This window comes from Atractosteus spatula, chromosome 7 (assembly GCF_055471065.1).
Source record: "Atractosteus spatula isolate fAtrSpa1 chromosome 7, fAtrSpa1.hap1, whole genome shotgun sequence".
Taxonomy (NCBI): Eukaryota; Metazoa; Chordata; class Actinopteri; order Semionotiformes; family Lepisosteidae; genus Atractosteus; species Atractosteus spatula.
In genome coordinates this window covers 57,154,370-57,178,258 of record NC_142712.1, presented here as the reverse complement: position 1 = coordinate 57,178,258, position 23,889 = coordinate 57,154,370, and the positions used below count along the sequence as shown (strand labels likewise).

The 23,889-nt window shown below is 41.8% G+C and overlaps 2 protein-coding genes across 3 annotated transcripts; one reads left to right on the top strand and one right to left on the bottom strand.

Moving 5' to 3' along the window:
• Positions 1 to 1,690: 1,690 nt before the first annotated feature.
• On the bottom strand, positions 1,691 to 19,895 carry ap3s2 (adaptor related protein complex 3 subunit sigma 2). Its single transcript, XM_088920092.1, has 6 exons — positions 19,732 to 19,895; positions 19,042 to 19,133; positions 16,634 to 16,745; positions 9,151 to 9,222; positions 7,454 to 7,561; positions 1,691 to 5,082 (listed from the first exon to the last, which is right to left on the bottom strand). Exons 1-6 carry the CDS (start codon positions 19,798 to 19,800, stop codon positions 4,954 to 4,956), a joined length of 582 nt encoding a protein of 193 aa, XP_088776218.1. The 5' UTR covers positions 19,801 to 19,895; the 3' UTR covers positions 1,691 to 4,953.
• On the top strand, positions 19,167 to 23,322 carry LOC148831480 (uncharacterized). 2 transcript variants are annotated; one of them, XM_088920090.1, is made up of 2 exons: positions 19,167 to 19,261; positions 21,493 to 23,322. In XM_088920090.1, exon 2 carries the CDS (start codon positions 21,942 to 21,944, stop codon positions 23,070 to 23,072), a length of 1,131 nt encoding a protein of 376 aa, XP_088776216.1. In that variant the 5' UTR covers positions 19,167 to 19,261; positions 21,493 to 21,941; the 3' UTR covers positions 23,073 to 23,322. The 2 variants fall into 2 exon arrangements, with proteins under 2 accessions (XP_088776216.1, XP_088776214.1); XM_088920088.1 differs by lacking the exon at positions 19,167 to 19,261 and adding an exon at positions 20,376 to 20,573.
• Positions 23,323 to 23,889: the final 567 nt, after the last annotated feature.

Genomic DNA, 23,889 nt, shown 5'->3' with positions numbered 1-23,889 from the left:
CTACATTACAAAGCCCAGCCTAGCTGGAACCCAGAAGTCACCCACTGCCACAACTCACGATGACTGCCACCCCCCAAAAAAGTCTAACTCAAGAAGTCACACTCTGCTCTCCAAATCACACAGCTCTAGTGGCAAATGTGGAATACCAAGAGCTTTTTAGCTCAAAGCTGGGCCTCGACCTGCAAACACTATACAATAGCAGCAAAGGACAAATGAAGTTGTAGCATCATGTAACATTTTAAGATTCTACAGTTCACTTGAAATGAATAATGAGTGTTAAAGCACTTATCCTACCACATCCCCTTCTAGAAACTTTCTGTACCCACTGGAGATAGCAGAACCCAAACCCTTGCCTTTCACACAACTTTCATGCAATAAAGCTTACATACCAGGGAATCGGAGGGCTACATTCAAATCCACAGAAGTCCCAGCTGCAATGATTTAGTTTGAGATAAAACACATGCTGCCCATTTGTACTCCCTTCCGTAAGAGGTTGTGGTGGGTGGGAGCCAATTTTGTCTATTACACCACAAGCAGCAATTTGGAAAAAAAAACAAACCTTAATACTGTACTTACAAACCTGCTGAAAGGGTGAAAAAGCTGTACTTGTGCGAGAGAAATGGACACCGTGAGGAAACTGCAGAAAATCCACAAAACTTGAAGAAGACTGCACCTTACCAGACAGCGTGCCGGGAGCATGCAGACCTAGAGACTAAGCTCATTCCCAAGGTTGTATTTGCACAGGGAAAAAAGCAGCTGGAAAAAACCATCCTTGCCCAGAGTGGTGATTACAAAGCAACACTCCCAGAACTAAACCACAGAGAGTGGCTTATCACACTGTTACAAGTTGTTTTCTTTTAAATGCTTTACAGTTAGTCACTTATGCTATAGCCCTTCAAGTGCTGGCTACTCTCTAACAACTCTCTAGCTAGAATCCATGTTTTGATTAAAGGTGTACAAAGATGATGATCTTCAATGATCTGGTAAGGGTTCCAGGAATATATAGCAGAAACAAATAACACAACACCTTTAATTTTAAAATATGAAAGTCTTCCGGACCTCTGATAGCAGTTTTTCAATGAATTCTTAGATTCCGAGATGCAAAAGGGCATGATAGCTGACCACATAGCAAAACATCCTGCATAGCATTGGCTTGCATTGCAGTTGTACTCTTACAACCCCTCTCAGGAGCTTGAAGAAATTCACAGCAGACTGACCTGAGAAATATGAGTTTGCTTCCTGACCAGCTGCCACAAGATATTATGCGGAGGACAGCTGAGAAATCCCAGGTCATCGTGCCACACGCCATAGGGGTTGGCACACATTGCTGAGGACACCTGCTCAAGAGGGCCAGCGAAGGCAGAAGGCATCTGAAGATTCTTCATGAGCAGTTATTTGAGAAAAACAAGCCCAGTCAAGAGGACTGTCATGGTGACACACTCAAGGAGCCCAGTTTATCCCTCACAAATCTGGACCATCAACTGCACCAACTCAATCAGATTTTTTTTTTTTAAATCTGCATGGAGCATCAGCACATGTGAAGCAGGAGTCAGCTTAGCGGCTAAATGTTTTTCCAAGAAACTAAAGCCATTTTTTTAAACAAAAACTGCAATGGAATAAAGAAAACTTGCAGGTTTAATCCAAATTCTGAAGATTCTCATTTCCAACACAAAGAGGCAAAAACAAGCAATGCCTTTCGCAGCCTTTAATAAACAGTAGTTCAGGAGTCCAATTCACGTTTTATGCGAGTGGTTCACTTTCCAAAAAACATTTTCCATTACATTTTCTTAAACTTTCCCAGTTCTCTACAGGAGTCGGAGGTTTTCTTTTTAGGATGGTTACCAAAACAAAAATGCCTCCAGTCACCCTACTGTATATGCAAACCCACTGCCAATCTATTCCAACTCTTTTCCTGAAGTCACACCTGCATCTGGCTGTTCAGTGACATTCCCTCTCCTCCAGCTGGAGGTGTCCTCTCTTCTCTCCTTTTTGGCTTTTTTTCCCCCATCAGAATGAACACATTTATTGGACAGAAACACTTAACAAAAGGAGAAAAACAAAATCATAAATTACTACAAGTTTTAAATTAGAAAAAATACAAAGATTTACATCTACATTAACCCTGAGTCATGATTCTCAGAGCATGATTCAGTCACAAACCTGCAGTTTTTGTTTAATAAATATGTATAGCATACTGGTTTAAACAATACACAAAAACATTGGTATTTTGCACGAAGGAGTCATGCTGTCAGTAACTTGGTGACATAAGACTATGGCTTGATCACCACAAAGTCACACACTAATCCACACATCACCATTAGAGGAAACCAGACAAGTCCAAAACGGTTTTCCAAAACATGTTATTCATTAACAATGTACTGTGAAAAAGAAACGCAATTGCATTCGTTTTTAAGACAAAGCCTGAATCACAAGACAGTCGGACCTTCTAGCACAGAAATGTCTTTGCTACACCCTCCTAAAACAGCTCCTCCTATTTTTATTTTTTTCCGAGGGATGAGCTATACAGCTGCACACCACAAAAGCTATTTTCACATGCCTGACTAGTGCTCGAGCTTAGTTTGGAATTGCAGGGCTTCGGGGGCCTGGAAAGGCAGTCAAACCCACAGACAGGATGGGTTGGGGAGAGAGCTGACAGGGGAAGTAGGTCCAACAGCCACATTCCCACCAGGAATAATTCACTTTTTTGCCCTCTGTTCTGGCACATGTGGTACACAAATGCAGCGCAGCCCAGGAAGACAGTTCATTGCAGAAACAGAAGTGAAATGTCGAAGGATCATACAGCACCTATATCAGCATGCAGCAGCAATTTTCTTGATATAAAGCCTGCCACATCTACTAATTTGCACTGCAATCATTGCCAGCTAAGAAGAGTTACCACATGTACTTCACTGTGTCTTTGTTTATGGAATGTAGAAAAGCCCTTTTTTGACTTATTAATCTGGAATAAGAGTTTTCCCTTTCTCCTGAGGGAAATAATCATGAAATGTCTCCAGTTTTCACAGTACTATCACTTAGCCTCAATTGTTTCCATTCAAAGGAATACACAGCCAGGAACTGCAGTCTATATGCATCACTTTACATTGTTACTAGCACTTTCAGTTGCTACAAACATGGTATATTATGACTGAAGCTTGTCTATTATTCATCAGTCTAATAAAAGACTTCACTGTAACTGCTTCTTTTATATTTCTCCTTTCCCTTCACATGAATCATGGAAAATAACTTTGCCAGAACATAACATCATGTACATGAGATTCCAAAATCCAACAGCAGAACACAAGCGATCTTGTTCTTCACACTGGAAAGTCATGTGCATTCTGTAAGAGTGGCTCTTACGGGATGCAGACCAGGGCGTTTTCTCCCCAAAGCTCAACTGCAGTGCAGCATTTCAACGCCTAAACAAATACTTCATCTTTTACAGCTCACATCCTCCTTCATCTAAGAAACAAATTACACTTCAGGGTAAAAATAAAAAGTATGAAGAGAAATACTTTCTATCAAACTGCTTTCCTTTAATATTCTGCACATTGCATTCAGTTACAGATGAGAGGGTTACTGTTTAAAATTCAGCATAAAAGAGGAGTGACAACTAGGTCCAGCATACCAGGGACACAAACAGGAAGCTACAGCTCAAAGCCTTGGAACACGGGTCTGTGGGCTCTGTCATACTCATTAAGGTCTTGGAATGATGAGCAAAAAGAGAAAAAGACGCTTACAGTATCTTTTCCCCAGACCCAAAGGAAGCTACTGCCTAGATGTCCGTCTGGCAGCTTAACAAGAAACAAAAAATGAATAGTATGACTCACACACACTACTGGAACATCATAAAATAATTACAGAATCAAAACTCAACCATATGAACCATGTGCGCATACTTTCATGACCCGTGACTTCTTCGAGCACAGGCAGGCTCCTGTGCAGACATCACCAGCTCAAACCAGGTCATGTCAAGCCATCTGTGTGCCCGGGGTTACGTCTGGCATTAACCCACCAGTCAGAGCGACCTGATTCACGGAGCCACCCGGCACTGCGCAGCTGAAAGAAGAGCAGCTCTGAAGAGCCGGCAGGCTGGAGGAGCCACATACACCCCCAGCAGCACAGGAGCAAGACAGAACGAAAAGAAAATTAAAAGTAACAAAGAATCAGAACCAAATGGGACTTTCATGATTTTCATGGTGTCTGAAATACACCAGGGCAGCTCGAGACCGGATTCGTGAGTTTGACTCAAACTGCAGTGTTGGCTCAGGACAGAAAAGCGCTCAGGACACACTGGCACTGCAAGGCCCTGGGAAGCTCAAATCCGCAGTTCTTACTGAACACAGGAAACAAAGGAGGATAATTAGTACTGCACTCTTCAGGAAGTACGCAAGTTAACCAAGAAAGAAACATCACCGACTTATCAGGTGTCTGTCATACAGCGCTACAGCGCCTTTAGACTTTAAATAAGTCTTTAAACGAATGACTACACTACAGCCTTTTAATCAGCTGTGCCTTCTGTAGAAAAACAAACATTTTTCTAAACCAAAAAATATATTTCAAACACTGTAATCACAAAAGACTTAGTTGTCTTGATGTCTGTTTCCCAACAGACATTTATGAAGAAAAGACACTTCTAGCTAAACCTGCTCTGAAATTCCTTTATGCAGTTTAATTCTCAGTTGTGCGTTTGCGTAAATGAGATAAGCAGATCTAGATATTGCTGCATCTGTATTTGTGGTTCTCGTTCAACACATTTTGATAGCGGTGGAGAAGTACATTCAGCAGGGCTGATTCGTTTCCAGTGTGACCTGAAAGGACTAGGACTGTGACTTGAAAACTAAAATCCGTGATTAAACGATTAAACGTCAGCAGCACAACAATGACGCTTGGCCGTGTACGGTGAAGATCTGGCGGATGCAGCTGCGACTCCTGGCCACCGAGCAGGCGGCGTGCTCAGACGAACGGGGAGAGGTTGGGCACTTTGATGTTGATGTCCCCGATGTTGATGTTGCGGGGGATCTCGGGGAGGTTCATGTTCTTCACGGCCGACACAGCACGGGCCGGCGCCGCCGAAAGGCCACCCTGAAAAACCACAGCAGACGAAAGCGCCTCAGACACAGGGAACGTTCTGCTGGCAGAGGCGAGGCAAACAGCCCTCGCATGACAGCCCGGCTTCCACATCAGCACCGATGGAGGCCCATCGAGAAAAGCAAAGGCCAAAACCAACACCTCCCAGTCAAGCCTAATTGCACTTCTCGGTTCTGAGGGTTACCCGGAAAGCTAGTTCCCCCGTTCAAACATCTCCATCACGAAAGCTGCACTGTGAAGCAATGAAACTGGAATGAAAGCAATGGAAGAGGGACGGAGGCGAACCTGTTCCCATGGCACTGTGTGATGGGCAGTGACAAGACTCAGGGTACGAGCAGACTCAAGCAGTCATGCACCCACGCATGGAAGTCGGGGTGCTGTGCATCATCACTGCCCGTAACAAGGTATTATACATGATCCCATTGGTACAGTTGTATGCAAAAGTTTGGGCACCCCTGGCCAAATCACATGTTTTTGTTGACATATTTCTGCAAATTTTAATGCAGAGTTGCTATTTATTTGCAGAATTTAACACTTTGAAAAAAGTAAAACAGTAAATGTGGCATGTGCAAAAGTGTGGGCACCAGTGTTATTTTCTTGTAAGGTCTCAGAACTAAATTCGCAGAAATATGTAAAGTTGGTTCACTGCAGAGGTTGTCTTGACTTCTTTTCACTTAGAAAATCAACAAAATATGTAATCTGGCTAAAAAAATTACAAACGTATTGTTTTGCATACCATTGTATACTCCCAACTGCTCCACAGTGGACAAAACCCAGCCTTTTGAATTCTTAAAATTCCTATGCACCTCCCTAGATGCAAGCTCCCTAGATGGTCATATGAAATCCTAACAGCTCCAGAGCTTTCTAGACTCAGTGTACTAACCCAGGCTGCAGATGCTTTGACACATTCAACTCTGGGCTTTTTGGTTACATGATCGGCTAATCTGGCTCCTCCAGAGCACAGCTGGTCAGAAACAATTAAACAACTACCAAACTAAACCAGAGATACGATCTTTTTACAAATCGTGTGAATCGGAGAACATTAAAACTGTTTTGTAAACTGCTTGTAAAATCAGTTGTAAATGTTGGAACTGATGAAAATTTAAACCACATTAGCAACAGTCTATTCTAAAGATAGAAATGTGTATCCATGCAATAGCACCCTGTGGTTTAAAATGACTGTGAGTTACAATTACTAGAGCAGTGCCTCCCTATCTAATCTGGCCATGGAGCGCTTTTGAGCTGGGAATATTTTGGCAAAACTCATACATGGTGTGGGAGATTTATAGACGCAGATGTTTTTCGGTATTGCTCAGGAGATGATTTGAAACAGTTCCTTGTTTTGAATTGTACGAGGAAAAAAATATGAAAACCGGGAAGAATAAAAAAAAACATTAAAAATTGTTCTTTTGATAGGAGGTTAGACATTAACTCTAGATTTAACTATAGAATAACTCAAAATTAACTCAAAACAACACACTAATATAAGAATCGAAAGAGAAGGATGTCCATCTTGTGTATAAAAAGAGGAAGGAAAAATTTGTTCAAAAAAGGACGGTCATTTCTTAGCTTAAATGTTTGTAAAAAATAAACATAATTTAGGTAGGTAGAAAATTTAAAATTTTGTGTTTTCACAAATTTGTTCTTTTCCCAGAAAACACAATGAAGTAACACTTGAAAAATTTTCAGATTTGCATCTATTGATCGTAAGTCCTCTAAATATCAAAACCAGGTCTGGAGAGTTTCTCCGCGCTCGCCAGCGGGTCCTCACAGGAATACGCTGAACAGGACTGATGCCGGGAGAACGCTGGTTCCAGGAAGAATCACTTCATACTGTACCAACTCTCCCATTATGAACATATTTATAACGTTATATAAGTATAACGTACATGCAATCTAAATACTGTTCAAACATCTTAGTATGTTTATTTCAAATTAAAAACTTGAGCAACAGTTTCACAAATATTGCTAGGATCCCTTTATTTTAACAGAGCAACTAACTATTCTTATCACACAGAACAGAGTTTGGCCAAAAGTCTACTGGAACATCTTAATCAGTACCTGGTGTGATGAACAAGTATTTATTCAACTGACAGGAATTCAAAAACAACACATACTGTATATTTTAACACAGTAAATGAGAGGGTAGTTGCGTTTCAGATACAAGGCACCTCTGCCACAGCCTGGAGTCTGATCCTGTGTGTGACAGTGGAGGGGACAGTTAAACTGTTATGTGCTTTTGAGTAGCCAAATTATGCAGATGTAATGTCTAGCTGAGGCTGGGACTATTGGGAAGAGGCATTTTGCCTTCTTAGAAGACCAAACCCACATTCTCGGTGATGTCAGAGGGGAATAATGTGCTTACCTCTGACTTCTCCAGGCGAGTCTGATTCTCCACCTGAGCCACAATCTCATTCATGTTGGTCTCCAGCACCATCCCTCCCATCACCACCTCCTGCAGGATATAGTGGACCTGCAAGACGAAAAGCACACAGATCACCACCACTCGCCTCCAGCTGCGTTTGCCTTGTTTTCACTATAGTTGGTCCATCCTTATTTTAAGCATCATTTGTATTGTAAAGCACTTTGAGAACAGCGCTTTTAAAGGTACTATCTAAAATAAAGCCTATTACCCGCAACAGACCTGGTTTTCCTTGCTCACAGTGATAAGATCAATATATGAGAAGGGAAGGGCATATAGCCGACTCTTGATCTTTAGAGAAATTCAGAAATGATGTGATAGGCTGCCAAGTAAAGAACTTATAAACCTCATTCAAACCCAACGGCACAAAACAAGACAATGTTACTTTCTGCAATCATCACAGCATAAGGGAAAAAAAACTCTAAGCATAACCAGAGCATCTTGTGTCAAATCACACAATTCATTCAATTCCCTACAGCCATGGGCCACCTCTGTGTTAAGCTTGTTCGGGACACCCATAAAGCTTTGTGTAAAGAAGCATTTCATATTCTGTACCCTATATTAATTGCCTTTTATCTTCCAGCAGTGATCCCGTGTCCTTGTTTCACTATGGAGTCTAACGTAGAACTGGCAATTCCAAACAGGGTGGGTGTGATGAAAACAACTTGCGATTGAAAATGTATAAAAAACAAAAACTGCTAAACCCAGCAGGACACGGATTTCACAAAATACATAAAGGACCATTTTTTAAACATCTCTTATCTGAGCCTTTTCACCTCCAATCCCTTAAGAGAGTTCACAAGCTCTTCCCAGAATACCACAGCCTGCAAAGCTTAACTGATAACAACGCTGATACTGACAAAAAGGAATTTTATTATCCAAAGAGGAAATATAAACAACAAACCATTCTCTGGCTCTCATGTCAAAACCATACCTGCGCATATCACATGTTAATTAATGCAGCAGGTGGCAATAAAAGGTAGGATAAGGGGTAAAGTTCCATCTGTGAAATGGCTCATTTTCTCTGCCCTCGGTTTCCCTTGAAACCTCCTGTACTTTATCAATTTCTAGGAAACACCTGTGAGGTCAAAAGCAGAGATACAACAAGAAAAGGGCAATAAATCCTTTTGCAACCAATATACAACCTTATTAAGATTTTAAACTTTGAAATTCTAAGACTAAAGTCAGCTTATGTGTTGAAACATCTTGAGGTCTAAGTAACTCACCACCTCTAATGGGATCTGGCACCAAAAAGATGGCACAGGGATGCCATGGACTAGCTTTGTGAATATCAGACCTAGGAAGAGGGAGTTGCAAACACCAATAGTGCCATGAGTCTGACATTGCACACAAAATTCTTGGGGAGACACTTGGAAAATGATAAAAGCAAACTGATCCGCATGGATTCTGAGTGCAGGAAACTATCACAAGAGGGTCCTGGGTGTGTAGACTCTTCATCAAGACCTTGGACCCTTGACATCTGAAGAGTAATGAAATGTCAGTTCAACGTGTCTCTGAATTAACTGAACAAGGGTTGATTGCTTGATTGATTCCAGGACAAGGGTTGAGAGTAGAAGCATTTTGCAGTGAACCTGCAGAACACCACACCTGCATGTCAACAGCCTGATGAGTGCCATTACCTTATCCATGTGGAAAATGAGATCCAGTTCACAGACGTTTTCAAAGCATTTATCAAGGGTTTCCACAAAGACCTGCAACACAGAGAGGATTAATCTGAGATCATTCGAACATAGACAGTTTTGTTTGAGTTGGGGAACTGAAAGAGTCCAGCCCAAGACTGAAAAACACATTCTCTTTTTTGTATATACTTCCACAGATCTAAAACTAATCCAGCCATTATCCACAGAGAACTATGAATTATGCTAAAAAGTGAATGTCACGAGTGTTAGTGGACTTCAGACCATAGCATATCAAGCCTTCCCCAGACACAGGAACAAGAGCAATGTTTCAGGAATCTTCGGAGTCCCTAGCCTTGTACAGGTTAACAGAATTTAGTGCACTACACAACTCACGGGTGCTGCTCAAGAGCATCTCTCTGGGGCCAACAGTAATGTTACCCAACAATACATATCACACACATAAAAACTTGTTTTAATCAACGTCAGCATATCAGAATGTTAAACAAAGGAGAAAATTGCAGATTAACTCAATATTAGAAGCTGTATAATTTAACATCACTAAGCCATGTCACATGATGTCAACCCTATATTGAAAATCACAGCCAACAACCTAACTCTCAGAACCTGTCCTTTATCAACGGAGGCAGTGGCAGACCCAAAGAGAGGCACAGTTCCCAGTACATCCAACAAGAGTGTACTTACTTCTTCAGATGGAGAAAGTGAGACGTTTTCATTTGAAACAAAAATAATGTAAAACAGAAATATAAAGGCAAACCTTTCTCTCCATCAGGGTCTTCAGCAAGGCAGAGGTATGGCTAGCAACAAACTAAAGCTTGGCTTTTTTTACACACATAATGTATCTGAGAAGCCCATATTCAGGCAGGCACCTTTCAATTCTAGTGTGACCCACTGCTACATTTTTCAAAGATATTAATGAACTCCTGCACCCCAAGAGGCAGCCTTTCTGAGCAGACAATCACATGACCCCCCATCCAGCATTTCCTACACCTTATTCTGGTCAGAACCCAGTTCACATTAGTGAGACCCAGGAAAAGCCACAGGAAAAAAAATGATCTCCATTTTTAATCAGAGCTCATTTAGAGTCACATTATCTCCAGCAGAGTGAAATAGCACTCCTCACTCGAGTATGCAAAATGCATACATTTTGTGTTGCTACTGGACTGCTAAAGTTTGATTAATACAAATCTTTAAGCCTTCTGGATTACATCATTTTTATTTTATTTTATTAACTTAATAAAGTGAACCAATGATTCAGGTGTAGGCTTGACAGGGATAAAACCTCACTCCCTAGGAAAAGAGTTTGATGGCCACAAGAAAGATGCATTAGATCTAAATCCTTTCAGGTGTGTGACAAGCGAGGGAAATGGGAGATCTGTTGCATGTCCTTCAGTGACTCTGACAGAACTTTCATGCCTAATTAAGAAATGACACATTTTGAGAAACAACTTTTCAAATGCCACATGGCAAAATAAAACTGACAATTTAAAATATTTATGATTAAGAAAAACACTCTAAGGTAGCTTAAGACATGGTCATTTTTCCCCAAAAAATATTTGATTGGAAAGGTTAATTTTTGAGTTAGTTTAAAAAAAAATACCAGCAGAACTGCCAAGCTGTAGTATTTCAAAACATCCAGGAACATCCAGTATTGCAAATCATATTAGACAGCCATAAAAGTCATTAAGAAAATTTAGTATCGCCTGATTTATTAGAACAACGGCTGTCCTTGGAAGAGTAATTTCAACAGAGCAACTGCTCCAGTTGCACAAGAACACGATAAGACATGGGAACAAGCTCCTTCTTTCAACAGCTAAGCATACATACTGTACCTTAATCTAAATTAACTGTCAAGATCAAAAGATCAACTTCCCTGGCCAAGTGCAATACAAGCGGTCAAACAGCACTGCACAGTAAAGTTCAGTAAACACAGTAATACACAGTAAAGACTTTTTGGGATTAGTCATCTCATTCCTTTGGCAACAAGGTGAATTAATTTTTTTTTAATTAAAAAATTTAAAAACATTTAAAGACAGAAATTGTCTAAGAGTAGAAAGACTGTGATGTTTTGGCAGGGCGGAGCGGTTGCACTGTGGCTAAGGATCTGCGCCTGTGGCTGGAAGGTTGCCGGTTCAAATCTTGTGGCCGGCAGAGGAATCCTACTCTGTTGGGCCCCTGAGCAAATCTCAACCCCAGCTGCTCCAGGGGTGCTGTATAAATGGCTGACCCTGCGCTCTGATCCCAAGCTTCTCTCTCCCTGTCTGTGTGTCTCATGGAGAGCAAGCTGGGGTATGTGAAAAGACAAATTCCTAATGCAAGAAATGTATATGGCCAATAAAGTGATCTTATCTTATCTATACTTGTAGCTCACAGGCTTGTTGAGTAAGGCTGCAGAATCCTCATACCCCTGTACCCCACACATACAAAGGGCTATTATCCCGGGCCAAAAAAACCCTGCCCCCTGCCCCCGCCCCAACAGGAGGAAGGGAAAAGGTGGGGACAGACCCCAGATTTAATTTAAACGTGTAAATCCACAATCGTAGACACATATACAGCAGTACATGTATTCTGTTTATACACTGACCAAAAGGAAGCCGTTCTCTGAAAACCACACAGCCCTTTTGCCTGGTATATATTTTTCAATACATGTACTACTAGTAGACACTGTCATTAAAATGATCACAACCAGGAGGAGCAGGTCAAGTTATTAAAAACCACACCACACCAAACAACACTGAAGATGTGTTGAGGACAGTGGTGTGGGTGGTGACACTGCGCATTCTACCTGTTTTCACCTGGTCTCAGATCTGAATCACCCGGATTTTTCCAGCCAGCGAAGATGATGTAAGTCTGCTGCTCATCAGTTCAACCATACACTGACAGCCTCCCAGAGTCTAGTCATCTGATGAGGTGTTCTAATATGTTGACAATGGTGTGTGGGTGTATATATATGTAAACAGCGTTCAAGAATAAAGGTATATCGATCAAATCTAACTATCTAAAAATAAAGGTTTAATAATTTTTCATAATTTCTACAGAAATTCAATTTTTTTTACTGGCTTATATGAAATTCAACAAAGAGCTTCCTTCAAAGATGTATAGCAGAAAAAAGCAATAACAAACCAGAACTAAAACTTTATCTTAAGGTAACAGAACTACCAGACAAGTTTTATAAGTAATGTACATATCTGTTAACAGAGATTACAAGTTTTATCTTATCATCTCAAAAGATTTAACAACGTTGTAGGAACAATATAATCTATATACCGCTTTCAGAGCTAATAATAATTAAAACAATACGATTAACAGTACGATGATGTCTCAGTTCCATGAAACACATAAATGGCTTTGCTTTCTTTAAAACCCATTTTCTGTTTGCTCTTCACCTGCTGTCAAAATGTGCATGCAGGATTCATTTTCATTGACACTCAAATATACATTTTATTTACACCTAACGACAACTCGGCAATTGTGACTTTAGCTAACTGCATTAATGAAGTAAAGTCATGGATGTGTGAAAACTTTTGTCACTCAACTCTGATAAAACTGAGGTTCTGTTGTTTGGAGGCAACAGTGCAGATAGGACTGCTATAACCTCAGGCACCCAACTCTGAGGGTTTAAAATTTTCCCTCCAAGATTCGGCACGTAACCTAGGCGTCATCTTAGAGGCAAGGCTCACATTTAACTCTCACGTCAATGCAGTATCGAAGGCATGCTTCTTACAATTAAGAAATATTGCAAAACTAAGGTATTTTCTCTCCACTCAAGACAGAGAGACTAATACATGCTTCTGTATATAGCAGATTAGATTACTGTAATGCCCTTCTATCAGGCAGCACCTATCGTACTTTCAACACCTTACAGCAAATTTAAAACGCAGCAGCTAGAATTGTTACCAGGATTAGAAAGTACAACCACATAACACCTATACTTAGCTCTCTTCATTGGCTTCCTGTCAGGTACAGGGCAGACTTCAAAATTCTTCTACTTACTTATAAGGCTCTCAGAGGTCAGGCACCCGTCTATCTAATGGAGCTGATTAATGTATACAATCCAAGCCACCCACTTAGATCACAGAACGCAGGTCTTCCTCCTATTTCACATAACAGCTGGTGGTTAAGCCTAAAGCTACAGGGCCCCTAGTTTATGTCTGCCTACGTACAGAATGCCGAGTCAATCATTGCATTGCAACTACAGCTGCTGGTGCTGTACATGCCATTGTGTGTCTCAGTGTTGGCCTAACAGGTAGATACATCTGTTCTGACCAAACTATCCTATCCTCCTCCCCATATGTCCGGATGGCGCCCAGGCTGGGCACTATCCGAGTTAAGATGCTGCATCACTGCCATGGATCCAAGAGGGACACCACGAATACAGCTATCGTTTAGGAGGATTTGCTGGTCTACAGAGATCTGCATGGAGTACTGGTACACAGAAGGACATGACAGAAGGCTAAATACTCCACACTTAGTACTTTTCTTTAATTGTATGATGTTAGCATGCCCAGAGGGGTTGGGCAGCCAGTTGACCTTGGACCCCTAGAGGTTTTTTTTCTCCTTCCTGAGGAGTTTTTGGTTCCTCTCCTGCGTTGTCCTCTGTGTTGTAATGTCATGTAGTGTCACATAGCTTTGTTAAGTGCCTTGGGTCAACCTTGTTTTGAAAGGCTGTATATACAAATAAATCAAATCGAATCGAATTGAATTATGTGGCCCAGTGTTGAACGCTCCACTTGCTGAGACTGATGGTGATGTGACTGCAAGGCACTACATCAGTCAGGACCTGGGACCGGACCTGCTGCCCCTCCTGCACACTCATCCTGTTGTAAGCAGATGCGCTGCTTGCCAGACCTGAGCCAGACCCGTGTCTTCCAGAGCAGAGGTTTCCAAACTGTGTGCCCTGACAAGGTCTCAGGTGTGTTATGAAATCAGAAAAGATTGTGCTTGATTGTGCTTGGAAAGTGAGGATCAGGAGCTCTGTAGAGCTCATGCCAGCTTTAAATAAAATAATAATTTAACTAAACTCAAATGTGTCTCATTACAATTGTAGTCTGAACTCAAAATAAATGTTATGTCTCCCAGTATTAAAACTTACTGTTAATAATCATTTGGCGAATGGTGAATGGTTTGCAACAATAAATGTGCTACAAGCTTAAAAAGTTATAAGGTATCATATCGTGAAAACACAGAAGTCTCTTTCATCATGGAAGATGAAAGAGGTAGAAACTGAGACACCTATAATATTCCATTTGTTTGAGTAAGCAAGACTATTAATATCCAATAACAGAAGCTTGCAAATAAGACCTTTAATCTCAAATAAAGTTTGAATGCCATTCCGCTATTTAAACTTTACAGGAACAGGCTGTTTGGCAGAAGACGGTAGGTTGTAAATTATGCAGGTTTTCCCTCACCACTTTGTTTTGAGATCAAATTTCACTCCAAAATTGAAAACATGTTCAGACATATTTTGTTGAATTACAAATTCAAAGTAAAAAAACAGACACACGCTTATTTAAACGGAATATTTTTCATCAAAACTAGAATGCTCAAACATGACGCTTTTAACCCTTTCAAGAAGTTAAATATAACCTAGAACGGCAAAAGAGAATCAGAAACTAAATGACTGCGTAAGTATTCACCCCCTAAGCTATGGCAAATTTGTTCAACTCACGTCACAGAGTCATAAAATGACAATGCAAACGAGTGGCAAAAGGTTTTGCGGTCAGGTGAGACACAATTAGAGCTTTCTGGTCTGAAAGCAAAAGCGTTTAGTTCTGGCACAAACCCAACACCGCACATCACCCAGTCCACACCTTCCCTCCTGCCAAGCATCCTGGGGGCAACGCAGGGTTGGAAACAGGGGAGTTCCCCAGGAACCGGGTCATTTAGGAGAACCACATTCTCCAGAATCACACGGGAACGGACTGAATTGGCGGCACCTGGAGACTTTAGCTCCCTCTATATAAAAGCAGTTCCTAGGCCAGTCAGAGGTCTTTTCACAGACCCTCACGGTTTAGTGAGACAGGGAGTATTCAAAAAGACAATTCAGAGATAAAGGTTTTTGGTAAGCACTACAAGCCAGAGGGGACTCATGGCGGGATAAAACTGGTAGCAGCCCCGGTCGTTTTCCAGGCCGGGACACTGCTAAATAAGAAGAGGGTTAACGAGCACAGCTGGCCAACCGAAATCGACCGAGAGAGGTTATTGCCGCTGCTGTCTAGGGAAGATATCATACGGTTCATGTGGAGACCCCCTGCCACGCTATCCAAAAGGGCAGTATGTCATCGTTCTGCTTCTCATCAATAGAGACCAGAAAGCTTTCGGGTTTCGGGGGGAAAACCGCAAAGTAAAACTGAACCTCAGAGGAAAATCTGATACTGTCTGGTGAAAAGCTGGCAGCAGCTCATTCGCAACTCGCTGATGCCACAGGTGTCTCCACCTAGAACTGACTCAGGGCGTGAACACTTACGAAATCTTCTTTGCCCCCTAAGAGAGGGCAGTGTGAGTATTCACAATTTGATTAGAAACATTCTCTTTAAAAAAATGTACATTCAGCAAAATGAGACATCATTGGAAGGGGATGCACACTTTTGCTTGAATGGATTCATGTCAGCCATATCAAGGCATGTTATACAGGAAGGGATGTCTGAAACATGTCTGAAAGAACGCAGATCTCACATTATAGGGAAGACTCATGAGGTACTAGGAAGAACCTAATTACAGTTATCACAACCAGTCATTCGATCGGTACGGTATATGTGCTTTTTACCTTGTAAAGCTTTTTACCTTGTGCATGACAAGTGGCTTTATTTAATCAGGCGGCATTACTTCATGTCTTTAAAAATAATTCGCCCTGTCCAAAAATAAAACTGCAACTACTGCACATCCTGTTCTCAGTCAGTCTTATTGGCGTTGCTGCTTTATAAGTACAGTAATAATCATTTAGCATCTCATAAAGCACAATAACCCTACAATTTATTGCTCACAGGAATTGCACAAGAGACGTTTTCCAAGGTTGCACATCTATGCTGACAGTAATCCTTCTTTCGCTGCAGCTCTAGGCAAGCAACAGCAAATAATTAAATCTGAAAAGGTCTTTTCCAGTAACTAATCAAAATACTGCTTATGTAATTGCGCCACCTTGTGGATATGCAGGGAACACGAGTTGTTAAGCATTTTTATAACGCCCAATTAACTTCATTTTTTAAAACTGTTTAAGTGAATCATTATCCTTTCTCATTAAATCTGATTATTTTAAAACTTTTGCAGCTATTCATCACTTCGGAGCAAAAGACTTTAAAACACTGTCTGATAAGATATTAAGCAACTAGTTTAACTAGGAGTTAGCAGTTATTACTTTAAAACCTAATGAAGGTGAACAATAGGCTTATTAGCCCTCTCCTGTTCCCACAGATGGTAATTCTTTATTCAAAGCTCACCAGGATGAACAGCTAAGTATCATTCATACCTGTATCAGATCGAGAATCCCGAGTTCACTTTCAGAGGAGTCCACGCAAAAGACAAAATACAGTGTGGCATAGTGTCTGTAGATCAACTTGTAATCAGAGCCACCTATCAAACTGCAAATCAAAACAAAAAACAAATTCACATTGCTGCGCACATCATAGAAACATCCTGTTTGATTTAGCCAAAAACAGAACAATTCAGACATTTTTCCATACTGGCTATCAACATTTATTCTAAACTTACATTGAAAATATTCTTTAGAAACTTTAAACCAAAACAGAGAACACGTCAAAGCTAACTCACACCGGATACACTTACAAAATACTGGTCAAATCCGATTAGGCGGGGTTTGCCATGGATGTTGAACACCAAAATTGCCTTCATCATCTTTCTTTTTTTAATTTATTTTGAATGACACAGCCAAAGCTAATCTAATCTCAATGTAGGGGCAACTACACTTGGTAGGCTGGTGGTGCATATCAGACTGACAATATAACTTCTTTCAAAACCCATTCACAGAAATATTCTGGAGAATAAATCAGTCTGAACATTACGTATTATTTTTAATTAGTGTAAGCTATTATACAAAGTAACCTATATACAGTGCCTATAGAAAGTCTACACCCTCCTTGGACTTTTTCACATTTGACTCTGTTACAGCATGGAACATGATGTATTTAACTGAGAATTTTAGTCACTCATTAACACAAAATACTCTATAATATCACTTTAAAAAATCCAGGCACTTTACCGAATTAGTTAAAAATAAAAAACAGAAATTTATTGAATGCATAAGCATTCCCCCCCCACCAGAGTTAATACTTGGTAAGACCACCTTTGGCAGCAATTACAGCTGTGAGTCTCTTTGGCTAAGTCTCTCTCAGCATTGCACATCTTGACACTGGAAATTTTGCCCATTCTTCTTGACAAAATTGCTCAAGCTCCATCAAGTTGGCTGGGGACCGTTTGTGAACAGCAATTTTTAGGTCATTCCACAGAAGTCTGGGCTCTGACTGGGCCACTCCAGGACATTAACCTTTTTGGTTTTAACCGGCTCCAGTGTGGCTTTTGCTGTATGTTTCGGGTCACTGTCCTGTTGGAAGACGAATCATCGCCCAAGTCCCAGTGCTCTTGCGGATTGCAGCATGTTTTCCTCCAGGATTTTTCTGTGCTTAGCTCCATCCATTTTTTCTTCTATCTTTGTGAGTCTTCCAGTCCCTGCTGCAGAGAAGTCTCCCCAAAGCATGATGCTGCCACCACTAAGCTTCACTGTGGGGGGTGGTGCTCTCAGTGTGATGTGCTGTGTTAGGTTTGCGCCAAACAAAGTTAAATTTGGGTCTCATCAGACCACAGAATCTTCCTCCGAATTGCTGAATCTTTCACATGTCTTTTGGCAAACTCCAGCCGAGATGTGATATGAGTGTTTTCCCAACAAAGGCTTTCTTCTTGCCACCCTTCCATACAAGCCAGATTAATGAAGTGTGCATGCTATTGTTGTCTCATGCACAGTGTCTCCCATCTCTGTCATGGAGGACTGAAACTCCTTTAGAGTTGCCGTAGGCCTCTTGGTGGCCTCCCTTACTATGGCTCTTCTTGCCTGGACACTCAGTTTTGGAGGACAGCCAGTTGTGGGCAGATTTACAGTTGTTCCATATTTTCTCACCTTTTTAATGATGGACTTCACTGTGCTTCGAGGTATATTCAATGCCTTGGAAATTTTCTTACATCCTTGCCCTGACTGGTGTTTTTCAAGAACCTTGTCTCGGATCTGCTTGGAATGTTCCTTGGTCTTCATGGGGTAGTGTTTCCTTGGAAATGCACTAAGTGGGGAAGCTCCCAGACCTTAACTGCCCACAGGCGGACTCCAGTCAAGTAATTCTGTGACTTGGAGAAGAGATCTGGTTACTTCAGAGGTAATGTAGGTGTGTCAAAGCAAGGGGGTGAATACTAATGCATTCAATTATTTTCTGTTTTTTATTTTAATTTAGTCAAATGTCCAGCTTTTTTTTTTTTACTTTGACATTACAGAGTACTTTATGTTAATTCTCAGTTAAATACATCATGGTTCCATGCTGTAACACAATAAAATTTGAAAAAGTCCAAGAGGGTGTAGACTTTCTATAGGCACTGTACAAGACAATTAATGAACTAGAAAAAATAACAGTATAAAAATAGTTCTCATTTTCTGTATGGAACTTACAAAAAAACTGACAATATGATAAAGGTCATTGCAATGTTATTTAAAGCTGACTTGCACGTGAACAGATAGAAGGAGGTTGAGACACTACAAGTGAAACAACACAAGGTATAGAAATGACTGTATAAATTCTTCATCATATAAAAAGCGCAGGTCTTGCAGCCAGAACCCAGTGCCCATGTTTACTTACGCACGCCCCAGACAACACACACCTTCCTCCTTCTAAGAAGTTGCACACGTTGTCGTCCCGCTTGGACACCAGGTGGAAGGTTTCCCTGATGATCTGCTGCTGCATGTCTTCAGGCTGCAGAAAGCACGTAAAGCCATTCGAAAAAACACAGGACAACGACAGCACCGAGCACTTTAAACGCTGCCATATAACGCACTCAAACAACAAAACTGTCTTCGAGTTGGTATTCTTGCTGTTTTAAGGTAAGATGCCACCTAGTTGCACTAAGCAAACTCCCAGGCCTCTCCTACCCTCCAGCATCTGAGATACAGGCACTACGGTTGGACTTCTGCCTCAGCTTTTAAAACCTCGACAGTGATTTAACTATCATTTTGGAAGGATATGAAGTTCGACCTTAAGATCAGAGAAATTAGGCCAAAACAGTTCATTTACCCGTTTTTAACATACAGACAGAAAGCTGTTGAGATAGAGACTACATTTGACATTGCAGCAGGTCAGCTTGAATATCCTGTCTTAAAATTATAACGGAGCTAAATGTTATACAAAGAAGCGATTTCACCACAATCAGAAAAATATATCATTGGGGATGTGTTTTCCATCTTGGCTATCTGCATTTATTCTTAACTTAAACGGCAAACGGTTTTAGAAACTTTAAACCAAAACAGAGAAGACAACAAAAAAAAACGATTTAAGACTGAACAGATCCACTTACAAAATACTGATAAAATCGGATGAGGCGTGGTTTGCCGTGATTATTGAACACCAAAATTGCCTTAATCATCTTTTCTTGTTTCAACGACTTCTGATATATACTGTATATTGACTAGAAGAATAAACACATCCACAGCGCACCGGATATCCGTCCCCAACACAACGGTGTCATGTAAATTGTGTCCGACTAGAAACACTACCGGCAAAACACAAAAGCAGCGTTTGCTTGCAAATTTAGATTTACGCTAGACCAATCCTTCTATTTTAAAATATGTTTTATAATCTGCTCTGTATATAAAACGTATATTATTTTCTATATCTAGTATTACGTCGCTTAATAATAAGGAATGAAACTCCTATCGATGTTAGTCATATAAAATATTAAGTAGTTTCATTTCTTGTTGAAAGGTTATTCCAAAACATTGTTACATCGTGGACTGTTCTGACGGTGGTTTGGGAAAGGGAGCTTTTAAACTATTTGTAAAAAGTAGTTTAATCATAAAACTATCGTGAGTGAAGGTGGGTTGAGATCAGCGATTATGCCGGTATAATGAAAGGAAAGTTATCGGGGCCGCGATCGAATACGTCACAATAAGTAACTTGTATTTTTTATAGTTATACCGAAGAAAACTATAGAAGAAGAACAATATGGAAACTCATAAAAGTGTTTGATTTTGTTTAGATTTGATAACGTAGATTACATATATCATGACGTAGGACCATGGTTGATTTCAAAGTTTAAAAACCAATGGAAAACACTGTAATAAATTCATACACTGCATTGCTTTTTTAATTTATGAATTTACAATCTTGTGACCACTAATTACACTAGGTAGGCAAAAGGTAAGTGTTTCGATATCGATAACTTAATTACATTTAATATTTTAACATCCTCTATTTTGTCTTGTTTTGCTTACCGTTCGCTGATTGCTGTCAAGATTATCGAAACAGGGCGGGTTATTTATACTTAACTCAATTTTCTAAAGAAGAGTATTTTCTGTAATTTCAACAGTATGAAAAGAGATTTAATATCTGTTTATTTCACGTAGATCATTACATCAATAATGTCGTTTATATAGTGCCCAAAGGATCTTAAAGCACTTTACATGTAGAAGGGAACCCACTTCATCCCCCACCTACACCTAGATAAAATGTGGCAGCAATCGTCCTCTTGCACAGCAGATCAGATGGAGAAGTGAGAAAATTGCTTCGACTGAATTAAGAGGGAACACTAGGGAGATTGTCCAGATTGTATGAACCCAGAAAGGAATTTAGTCAGGACATCGATGTTGACACCCCTGTCATGGGGACTTTAATAATCCAGTAGCCAGGACCTGGTCAGGCTAAACACTTGATAAGAGGGAGGAGAACTGCTACAGCGCAGTGTCCCTGGTCACCGTGAGCAGTGCTTTGGGAATCCTTGTTTAAAGAAAAGTGCACCACCTACTGGTCCACCAACACCAGTCTCTCTGCAGTGGTATCTCCAGCACTGACCATGTCCAGCCTTGTTAAACAGCTGAGATCTGACAGGTTCCAGCTTGAAAGTGGGAAAGCTGCATGAAATAGACATTAATACAGACATCGATACTGAAGCCTTTTGTATTCTTTTTAACAAGTATTAGCTGTTTTGATATATATTGTATTTTAACCAAATTAACAACCATGCTAAATTTCATTTTTAAAAAGTCATTATTGTGTGTGAATGCACAGAACCAAACACTGGACCTACAATTTTGATTTTCTTCTTTTGTTTTCACTTAAGGATCTTCAGACCCATGACCAGTGATGAATTTTAAGAAGGATAATGAGTTGCTCTGCATCAGCCCATGTTCTTCTCGCGACACTCCCCTTTAAACACCAAGCCGCACAGCGTGATGAGAAAGAAATCGCTCAAGAACCATTTGAAAATCAGATCCTGATTTTGATCAATCACTGTCATGCAATCCATTCATGGCTGAATAACCGATAGCACTCCTCTCAGTTATTATGCCCAGAGTTTCCTCGTTCAGAAGCAAAGTCACACAGCGTACCCTGGGACGAGCCTACAGCTGTTCACCGTCCAGGTTCAAGACAGAAGAGAAGTGCCTTCGGTGAAGAGATTGCGCAACACCTGAAACCTCTCTGAAGGGTTCAGCGAAGCCCTTTCTGCTCCTGAAGGGAGGTTCAGGTGCCTAAACTGGACCTGCTGACAGACGCAGCAATTTGCATGTCATGCCTCCCAGGAAAAGAGCTCTGCGCCCCGTCGGCCGAAGCCGAAGGCCCAAGCCTGAGCCGAGCTTCTTCCCTTTCGACCTGCTGCCACTGGAGTGCCAGGTGCACGTGCTGTCCTTCCTCGGCGAGGTGGACAAGTGCAGTGCGGCGCTGGTGTGCTTCAGCTGGAGCTGCATCGTGCGGTCGGGGAAGCTGTGGAGGGTGGCGGACTTCTCCCGGCGGGGGGCTTTCCACGTGGGCCAGGAGGGGCTGCTGGTGTCCAGCCGCGAGTTTGAGCGGTGGAAGGCGTGGGTCCACCACTATGTCCACCACCTGATCTCCCGGGGGGCCAGCCTGCTCACCCTCAAGGCAAGTTTCGACCTGGGGGACCAGCACCACAAATGGGGCGACTTGCTTTCCAACCTTCTGGAGAGCATCCACTGCAGAGACCTGAGCCAGGTGGACCTCAACTGGACGTTCACCCTGCTGGAGCCCCTGGATCTCCGCCTGCAGCCCGCATCCGGGTCCAGCTCGCATCTGGAGAGCGTCACAAAGATGGACCAGGTCAACAACTTCCAGGTCCTGCTCGCGCAGCTCGCCCACAGCTGCCCCCGCATCACGAAGATGCGCCTGCAGTTTGACTGGTCCGACACCTCGGTCTCGCTGTTGACCCGGTTTCAGCGCCTGCGCGTCCTGGAGCTCAAGTACTTCTGGGTTTTCAAAGGGGTCAGCCCTAGCTCTCTGGAGACGCTGAGCAAGTCGCTGCCCAACCTGAAGTCCCTGACTCTGCACGTGTTGGTGCCCCTCAGGAGCCTGGGTGTCTCCTACAAGCTGGAGTCCCCGTCCCTGGAGTTCCTGGACGTGACTCAGAGCCGGGGCCTGGTCTTCTCTTGCCTCAACCTGCCCGCGCTGCGGGAGTTTCGTGCCAAGAAGATCGTGCGGGGCATCACTCTGGACCGTCGGACGAGGCTGAGGATACAGAGCCGGTGGCCGTGTCTGTACCAGGTGCTGCGGGAGGGCGCGCCGAAGCTGCAGGCCCTCAACAACGAACGGCTGCTGCCCAGCTGGAAGGAACAGAGTTACCAGGAGCTGGCCTCCCTTCTCCAGCAGTGCTGCTACTGCCCGCAGCACCTGGACAGCTGGCTGTGGTGACCAGACCTCCCCGGGAAATCACTGGGGCCGCAGGGCCATTGCAGTCATTCGCTGACAGCTGCTACTGGCCTGGCGAGCTCGCCTGGCTGCACTGTGACGATCTGACATTTCATCAATCAAGTCTCACCTCATTCCATCTTAAGATGGAAAATCGTTTTTTCCTCCTTTTTTTGCAATGTTTTACTTTGAAAAACAGAGTGTTGAAAATAGTATTTTTGATAATGCTGAAAGATCGGTTTGCCCGGCATTATTCCTGTTTTTGCAAACACTGTATTTCATGTAAATAAAATTCTGCTGAAGTTTTACTGGAACACACAGTGTGTCATTCCAAAGCCTGTGAGCACACTACGCACTGCACACTACACACTGCACACTACACGCTACGCATTTAGCAGTATTCAGATTTACCATCCTACAGATCACTTCTCCAGACAGTATCCCGTGTGAATAAATGAGAAAAAAATCAAAACAGTCTCGTAATTATATTGTTACGTTAAACCACAGAGTGATTCATGTAACACAGTGATTGAAAACAATGTTTTCTGAAATTCCTTTCCTAAAAGTTTTCTCAGGAACCTGAGATCCCCCTTTGGGTGCCAACATCCTATTGCCATATTGCATTTGTATTGTTAAAATGTTTTCACACATTTCTCTGCTTTGTCATTATAAAAAGTGTTTTTCTGAAATGAAAGGCTGATTTCTTTCTTATTGTCCAGTCAGAGTTCCAGTTCTTACCCTGAAATTGAAATGTCAGGGCTGGAATACATTGTCAGCCTAAAGAGAAAAACGTAGTTCAGGTGGGTAGCTGCGTCAGCAT